This window comes from Meriones unguiculatus, chromosome 12, assembly GCF_030254825.1.
Source record: "Meriones unguiculatus strain TT.TT164.6M chromosome 12, Bangor_MerUng_6.1, whole genome shotgun sequence".
Lineage (NCBI taxonomy): Eukaryota > Metazoa > Chordata > Mammalia > Rodentia > Muridae > Meriones > Meriones unguiculatus.
In genome coordinates, this window is record NC_083360.1 from 79569660 (window position 1) to 79581935 (window position 12276).

At 42.7% G+C, this 12276-nt stretch overlaps 1 protein-coding gene across 3 annotated transcripts in view; it reads left to right on the forward strand.

Moving 5' to 3' along the window:
* The window catches only part of Raver2 (ribonucleoprotein, PTB binding 2), a 75980-nt gene that overhangs the window by 32483 nt on the left and 31221 nt on the right, over window positions 1-12276 (forward strand). For all 3 annotated transcript variants that reach the window (XM_060365970.1, XM_060365971.1, XM_060365969.1), the window contains exon 4: window positions 187-378. In XM_060365970.1, the coding sequence (XP_060221953.1) occupies window positions 187-378 (192 nt within the window). The remainder of the gene's footprint in view (window positions 1-186; window positions 379-12276) is intronic.

Sequence of the window (12276 nt, forward strand, 5' to 3'; positions counted from 1 at the left end):
AAAAAAGTTGGGTTGGAAGTCCTTGACTTCAGGAGCAACCGTGTCTAGAGAAGTTGAAGAAGTGTAAAATAATTGTCCCTAGTGCAGGCTTGAGGGCTGAGCTGTTGGAGTTTGGAAATGATGACTGTAAACAAATATTCATGAACCAATTTCAGAATCTCTTTTTAATGTGCTGTGTGGTATCAGCTTGCACAGGATGAAGGCGGTCAAGACAGTTGCTTTGCAGTGGTTGAATATAGCACTGCGGAGCATGCCGAAGAGGTTCAGCAGGTGGCAGATGGCATCACCATCAAGGGGAGCCAAGTCCAGCTGTCCTTCTGCGCCCCAGGAGCGTCAGGGCGAAGCACTCTAGCGGCCCTCATAGCGGCTCAGCGCGTGGTGAGTGGCTTGGTGCTTGGACAATCCGGAGACTGTTTTAACCTTCCAAGTCCATCGAGTTAGTGGTCATTCCCGGGGCTATCGCTGTTTCCATTACACCGAAGACATCCATGTTTTTCAAATAATAAGTGTATTTAAAAAAAAGCTGGCCAAGTGGGGTTTGTCCAACCAAGCCAGAGGTTGAGAGAGGGGGAGTTTAAGAAAACATAGTCATCTCAAGTAATTTGTATGTGAGGGTACAAGTACTGTGTCTGTCTGTGCATGTGTACAAGTACTTTGTGTGTTTTTATGTGGGAGCCCAAAGCTAAGTCAGGCTTCTCTTGATTGCCTTCCTCTATTTATTGAGGCCAGGCTCTCACTGAGTTCCAGCTTGTCTAGCCAGCTTGTCCTGGGGCCCCTGTCTGCTTCCCAAGTGCTGGGATTACAGGAGGCCATCACATCTGCCCCGCTGTTCCTCAGGTTCTAGGGACCCAAACTTCAGTCTTCACACTGCAAGTGCTCTCTCTCCCCAGCCGCCTCTTCGGAGTAATTTTTGAAAGACTTCCGTTCATTCAGCAAATACTTTAGTTGCTGACGGCTGTTAGTTTCAGGTGCCGTGCTGCCTTTTTCCAGAAGTGGTCGTAACGCAGGTACCCACAGGGCAGTGCCCACTATGTGAGCTGAGGAAGACGTCTACCTCTTCTGCTCACATGGCACTCCCCTCATTCCTGTGGCTCTCTCTAGCCTGAGGCTCCTGGACATATGGATGTTGCCTTCACAGTTTTCACCTCAGCACTCAGCAGAGCCTGTGTTTGATGGTTGAATGAAGGAAGGGCTGGCTACTCTTTGGAAGGAGTCGGGACAAACTTCTTCATGATGAAGATGGCATTTGAGTCTGACATTAAGGAATGGGTGAGGTGCTGAACCGACATGTGTTGATGGGGGTGGAGGATAGGATTGCCAAATAAATCCAGATTTTGCGTGAGACACGCTCGTATTAAAGATTATTCATTGTTTATCTGAACTCCAAGTTTCACTGAACATCCTGTGTTCTTCATGAAATGGGGACCATAAGGAGGCAAGCTGGGTAGTCACTGTAGGCTGAGCGGTGGTCTGAGCCAGAGTCAATGTTCCCAGAAAGCTAAGTGGTCAGGTTGAACCATCTATGGAGAGAGGTATGGCTAGGTGGTGGACTGATGCTAAAGAAAGTATGGAATAGTCTAAGGACATCAATTGAATTTAGCACTGGGGAACTCATAAGTTATATAAATGAGTGACAGGAGACAGTAAGGCCATGGAAAAGTCAGCCCAAAGTAGTTTAGAGATGAGCAGAAAAGCAGAGGAGAAGGTGGGCAGGGTGTGGGAGGCAGCTGTTACTGCTCCCCGCCTCCATTCCTCTCTGAGTTCACTTCTGACCCTGGATCCTTTCTTTCTGTTTCCAGGGATAGCATCCTTGGCATCTTTCAAAAGTCACTACCTTTGGTTCGCTGTCAGTTTCATTTCCTCTGTTTACCTTGTACCTTTGTTCAACTGGAATTGCCGAGTTTCAGGTTTGCTGAGTTTCCAATTCTGAACCAGTCTAGTCACTGACTGCTAATGTCAAGGCACTGTGTCTTTTTAGATATGAAACAGGTGGGGGCTTGGTGCCTCTGCAAATGAGTGGCATATGGCTTTCCTGACCGCTGCAAGTCATCAGCTCATCCATCATGGTTGATTTCCTGCTTTCTCCTGCAGCTATCTAAAACTCGTCCTTGTGCATGCCTTTGTCATTCTTTCTGCGAGATGATCGTGGTTCCTGTGAAGATCAGGATTACATTCAGTCATCCATCTTTCTTCCCTTCACTGCTTGCTTCCTTCTCATCTTAGCATGCACAAGCACTTACTCAGTCCCCAAGATGTGCATGTACAGAGGTGTATATCTTCTGGACACCTTCCCTGTTCATAGGAGGAGCCATGCCTCCTCCTGTACAGGACTTTTAATTCAGAACATGGCTATTCTGGCAAGAGATCACATCCAAAGGTCTTCTAGGTCTGTGTGATCTGTCTGCTAAGAGATCACATCTAAATATTTTGTAGGCCTATGTGATCTGGCTGGAATACAAACACTACTTTAATCCAGGAGACAGAGGCAAGAAGATCTGAGTTCAAAGCCAGCCTGGTATAGAGCAAGTTTCAGGTAAAGAAAAGCTTAGATCTAGAGGTGATAGTGCACGCCTTTAATCCCAAACAATGAAGGTAAAGTTAGTTTGTAGAAGGAAGCACCCAAAGTTTGAAAGTGATGTTTAATTGAGTGGCAGAAGTGGCGACAAATCAGAGAAAGATTTGACAGAATAGGATATGCTCAATTCTCACGAAAAGAAAGAGGAAAGGGAGACTACTTAAGGGGCAATGGAAAAAAGGAGGAGGCAGTTTTGCTGAGATAGTAATAGAGAAACAGGTTACAGAGAAAGAACAAGCTAGACTCAGGTGAAGACTGAATGAGCCAGAGAATGAGAAGGAGCAGGAGATTAGAGCAGATTGCTGGAGTTTGAGGCCAAACAGCAATTCAGTGCCAAGAGAGAAAGGCCAGATTGAATAAGTCAGCTGGGAGAGGAGTTTGAGAACATCTGAATTGAACCAGCCCAGAGCTCAGAAAGAACAAGAAAGGGTGAGCTTATTCAGCAGTAAGTCTCAGAGCCTGCAAACAGTCTAGGCCTCGGTTAGATTGTGTGGCGGCTAGAGGCTGGGTTAGCAGCCAGAGGCAACAATTGAAACAGGTGAATCAAAGTTCTTTTTGCATCCTCCTAACCATGTTGGGCTCCTGACAGTGTCCCCAGGTGGGGCTCTTGATGCTCTGCTTTCTTCTGTTTTACATGTTTCACTAGCCCCATCCCATCTGTCATAAATGTCTTTTTCTTAAGCAAAACTCTTAGCTGCCTTCACTACTAGTGTTTCTTTAACAGAGCCAATTGTCACCGATTTCTAATCTTCATCTGCTCTCAGACTAATACAGGATAGTGTCCACCTCCTTCAAGAAAGTTACTCTCAAGAAGGGATTTCTATGCGTGTAGATGTATTCATATGTGTCCATATGTGTGCATGCATGTGGAAGCCAAAGGTCGGTATCAGGAACCTTCCTCAATCCTCAGCCCTTCTTTACCTCATTTGTTTTTTTTTTTTTTTTTTTGAGGCAGGATCTCTCACTGAACCTGGACCTCGCCTATTGAACCAGACTGCCTGGCCAGCAAGCACCTGTGGGCGGGCCTGGCCTCCAAGTCCCCAGCCTTCCATATGGTGTATGCCACTGTGCCCAGCCTTTTCTGGTTCTCGTGCTTCCTGCGCAAGCCATCTGACCAGCCTCCGCAGGGGTCTCATAATATTCAGGCCTGTTAAATATTCTCCAGCGTTTGGCTGTGAGATCTCTGCAGCATTTATAGCTTTCTTCAGCCGCGAAGCCTGCCACACCATTCTTTTATTCCCTGTGTTCTTGGCCAGCTCAATTGTGCCCCTGAAGGTTGGCATTAGTGGGTTCTGAATTGAGTTTTCCCACTTTCTTCCTCTCATAGACTCCAGTAGCTTCTCTTACCGCTTACTAATGATAAATTACACGCGGATGTTGGTGGATGAGTAGATCTGTATTTCTAGGGATTGAAAAGAATTGAGACATTGTGTTAGTTCAATAGCTCATTTTAGCATTTCTAAAGAAAATTGCTTTCCTCTTACACTCGCTTTTTAGTGTTCTGTAATAACTAGATATGCTATAAAAAAACAGGCTCAGGGGCTGGAGAGATGGCCCAGCAGTTAAGAGCACTGGCTGCTCTTCCAAAGGTCCCGAGTTCAATTCCCAGCAGCCACATGATAGCTCACAGCCATCTATAGTGAGATCTGGTGCCCTCTTCTGGCGTGCATCTGTACATGAAGACATCAAACACCCAAATAAGTAAATGTTTTAAAACAAAACAAAAACAAAAACACAGGCTCAGTTATTCATCAACAGCCCAAATACAGCTGTTCCTTTTTACCTGTGTGGTTAGAGTCATGCTCTCCAAGGTCCCCATGCCAGTCCATCTTTTTTTTTTTTTTTTTTTTTTTTTCCTAATCAATGGGGCACAGAGTATGGTCCCTTTCCCCTTCGGCTGGATTTTATCACTCCCCCTTTCTGTTCTTTAATGGTGTATACTGAATCTCTGTATGACATATAGAGACCTTCCTAAGCAGGTGGCAAGAATAGTGAGGAAGATAGATAGATAGATAGATAGGTAGATAGATAGATAGATAGATCAATCTTACATATATATCTTATAATTCTAAAAGTAAGTTTTTGTGGATAGTGTTTTGGGGGAGGCCACTTGGTGCATATCTTTTACCAAGTTTCTGAAATTTGAAACAACAAAACAGGCAACGTATTTTTGCAAAAATTCATATAAATGTGTGATTTGTCCTCCATTCCACTGATTTGGTGTCTTAGTTTGCTTTCTGTTGCTGTGATAAACACCATGAGAAGAAGCAAACATGAGGAAGGAAGGGTTTCTTTGGCTTACTACTTACATCACTGAGGGAAGTCAGGGCAGGAACTGAAGTAGAGTCCGTGCTTTTTGCTTCTCACTAGCTTCCTATCTCTGGGTTGTTCTCTGTAGCTTGCCTAGATTGCCTTCTTTCTTTTCTTCTTCTGTATTTTTGTTTGTTTGTTTGTTTTTCCCTTTTCTCTTCTCTGTCCTCACTGCCTCCCTGCCCCGATAGGGTTTCTCTGTGTGTTGCTTTGGCTGTCTTGGAACTCACTCTGTAGACCAGGCTGGCCTCGAACTCACAGAGAGATCCATCTGCCTCTGCCTCCCGGGTGCTGGGATCAAAGGCGTGTGCCACCACCTGCCTCAGCCTTATTTTTATGCACACAGGATCACCTGCCCAGAGGTGGTTATTGCCCGCTGTGGGCTGGACCCTCCCACATAAATCACTAATCAAGAGAATACCCTACAGACTTGCTTCCTGGCCTCTGAGATAGAGGTGTTTTCCTCAGAAGACTCCAGATTGTATCAAGCTGACAGAAAAACTAACACACAGATGGTAAATCACATTGATAGATTTGTTTCATGGAAGCCATCCTTTTAATTAAAAAATTTTAGTGTGAAAAACAAGTGGATTCATTATGACATTTCCGCATGTATACTTTGCTCATCTTTCACATCCATTCAAGTCCACCCACCATGGGCCCCTGGCATAGCCTCCTTTCTGCTTTCATTTCATTCATTCATGTGTGTTTAACTCCGGATTCTCCATATGAAAGAAGACATGCAATATTTTTCTTTCTTTGTCCCCCACCCCCTTCAGTGTCCCTTTCCATGGTTTACCTTCTATGCTCATTTCACTTTTTTTTTTTTTTTTTTTTTTGCTATAACCGTAATTGGTCGTGACTTCCTCCTCCCCTCCCCCCCGAGACATTGTTCAGTTTGACTCAGCAATAATTTTATTTGACACGCTTTTGGAGATGTGCTCAGAAGTGGCAGGCACTTAAGTTTTAAAACATGATCACTACTTAATGTTGGAATTAAGACAGCTGACCTTGCTCTTGTTAGATGGTTTCGACATCTCTCTCCCTTTCTCTCAAAGCCGGGCTGTGTGCTGTTGAAGAGGCTCAGAGTGCTCTGTGAAGCCAGGTGGCCCACTCTTGGGCCTCTTCCAGAGGGAGTCATTGATCACCTCCGAGCTCCATCTGTGGATATTTTTGTTTTCCTCCTTCTCTTTCTCTGCTACGTTTGACTGTTACACGAGATTGTCCCTTCCATTTACCTTTTCAACATTTGCTATATTCAGACTTGTATAACCTCTTAGCATTTTAAGATTTGCACACTTTCCTCATTTTCATTCTGTGTGATTTGCATTTTCTTTTTTTGTTGTCATCAGCCTTAGGAAAGAGTATTTATTCTGTTTTGTTCTTTCAAAGTACCAGTTTTTATTTTTTCTCACTGTTTCTAAATTTTCCTCTATTGCTTATTTCTGCCTTTACCTTTATAATTTTCTTATTTCTGCTTTGCATGTTTACTTTCCCCTCTCTTTTTGTTGATGTAATATTTTTTTCATCTTTTTTGATGTCAATGCTTAACTCTTATCTTCTGGCTTGTTTTTGTTTAGTGTCAGGGTTTTATATATAATAGGTAGGCTCTCTGGCCCTGAGTTATATCCCAAGCCCCCAGTTTTTTTTAAATCTTATTTTATGTTAAGTACATTTATAGGCTGGTATGATAGTGTAGGAAGCCCAGCACGGGGGAGACTAACGCTGAAGAATTGCCATGAGTGCTCGGCTACCCTGGGCTACATGATGAGTTCCAAACAAGCCAGATCTATAAAATGAGACGATCTCAAAAACAAAGCAAAACAAAAAATCATAATAAATAAAAAATGAAGATAAATGCATTTATAGGTTTCCTTATAACAAACACTGTATTCACATGTCACAATCTTGAGCTATATATTTTCAATTTTTGTGATTTCTTTTTAAAATTAAAACATTATTTATTTTGTACATACGAAGGTTTTGCTCTCATGTACATGTGTGCCCCATGTGCATGCCTGGTCCCCACAGAGACCAGAAAAGGCAGTCAGACCCCCTGGAACTGGACATCCAGATTTGGTGGGAATCAAACCCTGGTCCTCTGGGATAGCCAGTGCTCCTAGCCACTACACCCTATCTCCAGCGCCCTGGTTGTTTGAGGTTTTTTTGTTGTTGTTAGCATAGCAAAAAGCTCTTTAATTGTGACATTTTCATATGTATATACCATTATTCTTTGTTCTTATTTGCACCCCCATGAGACCTCGTCCTCTGATTGGCTCTGCATCATCCCTCAGATAGTCACTCTTCTACTGTGTGTGTGTGTCTGCATGTATATATGCGTGTACATATGTGTTGTATGGTGCCTGTGTGTCTCTTTGTGTCCGTGTGTGTGTGTGTGTGTGTGTGTGTGTGTGTGTAGTATTCTCTCATTTCCTTCCCCACTCTCTTCAGACCTTATTCTCATAGTCCCTTTTTGAGTTTTTGCTCTCTCTCGCTCTCTCTCTCTCTCCATATATATATGTTTAAGTGTATATTTAGATATTTACATCTTGATTTCATATGTGAGAGTGTGGTATTTGTCTGAATCTGGTGTATTTTGCTTAGCACAGTCATCTCCAGTTTCATCTGTTTTCCTGAAAAATGTCATAATTTCATTCTTCATAACTTTAAAGTTCTGTTATGTACATTTGCCACATTTTGCTTATCCGTCCACTGCTGGGTACCGAGGCTTGCGTCATAACTTAGCTGTGTGACAAAAGTCAACTGTGGCTGAGTGGTGTGTTGGCCGTCAGACATACTCCCAGGAGCCGTACCGCTGGGCCATAAGCGGCTTCTATTTTTAGTGTTTTGAGGGCCTGTATAGATACCAATGTCCAGTGTGGCTTCCTCAGGTCACCCCACCGCAGCAGTGAATAAGGAAGGCTTTTCTTCTCATAATCCTCACCAGCAATGACAAAGGTCTCACATCAATTTCAGTTTACAGATGATGGCCAAGGATACTTAAAAAAAAAAAACAAAAAACAAAACTCTTTGGCCATTTGTATTTTTTCCTTTGATAACCATCTGTTCAAATCAGCTAGCCCATTTACTGATTGGGTAGTTTGTGTGTGTTTAATTTTTGTAGTTCTTTATAAATTCTATGTCTCACTTGTCCAGTGTGTTATTAGAAACATTTCCCCATTCTGTGGACTGTCTCATCTCGTTGCTGGTTGTTTCCATACTCGTGCAGAAGCGTTTGAACTGTGCAGTCTCACGGGTCAACCCTGGGAGCTCTTTCCTGTTGGTTTCTTTCCAGAAACTTCTTCCTCATACCTATTTTCTATCTTCTCTCTTTTCCCCTAACAGTTTGAGTTTCGGCTCTTACATTAAGGCTTTTAATCCATTTTGAGTTGACTTTTGTGCTGGCTGAGAGAAAAAAAAGCATGAAGGACCTCACTTCATGCTTTTGTGTGTGGATATTGAGTTTCCCCAGCACCATTGGCTGCAGGAGCTGTCTTTTTCTTTGTGTTTTCAACAGCTTTCTCAGAGACACTGTGCTGCCACTGCCTGGGTTGGTTTCTGGCTCCCTGTTTTCTTCTCTCAGCTTGTGTGTCTGTTTACTGCCGGTGTTGTGTCGTTTTGGTTACTGAGATGAGGTGTCATGATGCCTCCAGCGTTGCTGGTTCTGCTTAGGGTCACTTGGGTGTCCAGCATCTTTTCTACTTCGTTATGAATGTTACGATGTTTTTTTTCTTTAATTCCATGAAGAATGCCGTGGGGATTTCAATGGGGATAGCACGAAATTTGTAGGTTGCTTCTACAACATGCTCATTCTCACATAATTAATTCTGCCAATCCACGAGCACGGAAGGTCTTTGTGTCTTCTAGTGTCTTTAGTTTCTTTCCCTGCTGTCTTAAAGTTTCAACTTTAGGTTTATTCCTGGGTGTTTTTAGAGGTGGTATGAACACCATTTATTTCCTGATTCCTTTCTTGACAAATTTGTTACTGACTCATCCAAGTTACAGATTTATACATGTTGTGTATTCTGCTACTTGGCTAAAAGCCCTTATTAATATAACGCTCTCTGCTATTTGGAGGCCCCAAAAGAAGAGTTCTGCATGCAAAGAAGAATACCTCGACTTCTCCCTTTCATACGCCAATCACTTTTATTTCTTCTCTTGTTGCTTTGGCTAAGACTTTCGGCACTCTGTTTAAGAGTAGAGAGGGTGGACATGCTGCTCTCTCACTCCTGGTTTCAGAGGTTTGTCGCATAGCTGCTCTCACGGTGTAGTTCAGTCTTCCTGTTAGCTTCGTTTCCTCAGGGCTTTTGTCATGAGATGTAGACCTGTGACTGGGACCTTTTCTGTATCAGTTGAATAGTAATGGGATTTCTGTCCTTAGGCATATTGATGCATACTGTATTAAATATACAGATTTGCCTATGTTGAACCATCTTTGCATCTCCAAAGTGAAGCCAACTTGGTCCCAGGATACGATATTCTTAAGGTGTTCTTGAATTTGGATTAGATTTTTTTTTTAATTCCTGTTTTCTTTAGGGAAATGAGTCTGGGATTTTCTTTTCATTGGTTTTCCCTTCCTTGGTTTTGGTGTCAGGGTAATGCTGACTGTGGAGGAGAGTTCGTTCTTGCTCTCTCTGTTTTGTAGGACAGTTTGAAGAGCACTGGTATCAGCTGGCTTCATGGACGTGAGCATTGAGTCAATCAGTGTAGTACTGGGTTTTTCTTTGTTAGGAAATTTCGTGTTATTACTTCAGCCTTGCTGTTTTGTTATCTGTCTCTATTGTTGTTTCCCATGGATAGCTCATAGGCATCTAGGAATTCATACATTTCTGTGTTTTTAAATATAAAATTTAAAAATATTCTTTTATGCTCCTCTGTATTTCGTTGAACTCATTGTACCCTCCAAATTTACCTCTATTTGTATTAATTGGGCCTTTTTCCTCTCATTAATTTGGCTTGGTGTTTGTCAATTATACTTTTTTCAAAGAATCTACTCTTTGCCATCTGTTGTTCCTTTAGCTTCTGATTAATGAAATTCATTTATTGATTTCTACCCTGATCATTATTCCTGTGATCTACTGCTTTGGGATTGGCCTTGCTCTGTTGTTTTTCTAAGACACTAGGGCACAGAATCCTGTCTGATCTGATCTATTATTTTTCAGTGTAAAGAATTCTATATATGTTTTTCTGCCTGTATCCCAAAGCTCTGGTAAGTTGTGTTTTTATTTTTTAGACACTTATAAGTTTCCTTTCTGATTTTTGTCACTGACTAGGCTCTGTTCATTCAAGATGTCCAATCACCAAGTATTGGTATAATATCTGTGATTTCTCATATTATTGATTTCTATCTTATGATAGAAGATAGAAGAAATTGGGGCTGGAAAGATGGCTCAGAGGTTAAGAGCACTGGCTCAGAGGTTAAAAGCACTGAAGTCCTGAGTTCAATTCTCAGCAACCACATGGTGGCTCACAACCATCTATAATAAGATCTGGTGCCCTCTTTCTGGCGTGCAGGTGTACATACAGACAGAACACTGTATACATAAATAAATAAATAAATAAATCTTAAATATATACAAGAAGTTATTTGAGTTCATTTGTAGTTTTTGAGAATGGCTTTGTGTCCCAGAACGTGCTCAGTTTTAGAGAACTCTGTATGAACATCTGAGAAATCAGCTGCTTCAGCTGGTCCGTCTGCATTTGGTCTGTGTACGTGTAGTTTAACTGAGATTTCTTCGTTGACTTTTCAGTATGAATGACCTATTAAAGGTAAGAGTGGGGTACTGAAATCACACAGTGGCTGTATCGGGTCCCGTTTGACCCTTTAAGAAACCACATCCCCCAGTATACCATGCTTATGTGTTTGCAATTGTCCCAGTGACTTGTTGCTTTTGTTGGTATACAGTGGCCTCCTCCATCCACTCTTATTTTGGTTTTCGTTGTATTTTATCAGGCAACATGTAATGCCAGCTTATTTTCCTCTTCTTTTGCTTCAGCCTCTGACTCTTAAGTCTGTTGGTGTCTTTCCCAGGGAGGTTTGCTTCTTGGTGACAACAGCTGGATCTTGTTTTTCATCAGTCCGCTAGTCTGCATGTCTATGGTGAGTCAAGGCCATTCACACTCAGGGTTATTGTTGAGAGATGGGGTTGTGTTGGTTGGGTTATTGTCCTCTTCTTTCTCCCTGTGTGTATTACAGTATGCTGCTTTACTTGTGTCGGGCATGAGGCATTCCTTCTTAACTCTGCCCATCTTCTCTCTCTCCTGAGCTCTCAGGACCAAGACTTTTTTCCTCCTCCCTGTATTAGATTCCTTTAAATACCCTCTGCAAGCGCTAGCCTGATGGTCACGGCCCACCTTAGTCTGTGCTTGTCTTGGATCCTCCTTATTTCCCTGTCAGTTTTTAACGGGTGCCCTCGCTGGTTGCTCAGTCTTGGTTGACAGTTCCATGTGTTCAGGGCGTGAAATAGATCAATCTATGCTTTTCTGTCAGCCTCCTGCTCACCACAGCTGTCCTCCAGGGCTGACTCCCAACAGGGACCTGTGGCAGACAGACTTCAGCATCCCAGGGTAGCTCAGTTCTAAGCGCTGGATTCCTCTCAAGGCAGTATTTGGCCTCCACCTCCTGAGCTTGGGGAATGGGGGTCCCCTCTGCTTCTGACCACTCTCACTCTAAAAATCGTTGTCTCCTCATGACAGCAAGGCATTTGAGGCTTGAGAGCATCATGGCCCTGTCCTGTGGGTAGGACTGCCAGTCTCTTGCCTCCTGTCTTACCTTTTGGGTGAGGTTTCTGCTTCGCTTTTGCCCACCGGGAGCCACAGGGCTGAAGCTGTACTGGCCTTGGCTTGCTTTCTTCCTTTTTTCTTTTTACTTTCCTGTTTCCCTATACTCTTCGGATGCCCTGCCGTCCCTGGATCTTGACACGCTTGCATTCTTTCTTTTTTTTTCTTTTTTTCTTATCTTGATATTTCTTCTTCACATGGTCAGCTTCTAGCCTGCCACATTGCCACAGAATTTTCAAGTTATTTTTCTGTGGGAGGTTTCTAATTGTTTCGTGGTTGGAAAACTTAATCTGTGCTGTTGGTCTGGAGATAAGACAATGTTGTGAGCTTTGTGTCTTGTTATGTGGCCAGTTTGTGTGTCATTCATGTTTGGAAATGGCTCATGCACTGTGCTTGAGGATTATAAAGTTGCACGTGCCCGCATGTGCACAAAGTATAGTTTGGTCTTATCCATCTCTGTCTTTTTTTCTTTCTTTATCGTCTTCATCTGTTAGCACCTTAGAACAGAAGTTTTCCTCTATAATGGTCAGTTTTTCTGTTTCTACTTATTCTGTAGTTCCTCCAGATTTAACAGTGTACTCTTAGGTGTCTGTTGTTGGAAGGATTCCTTT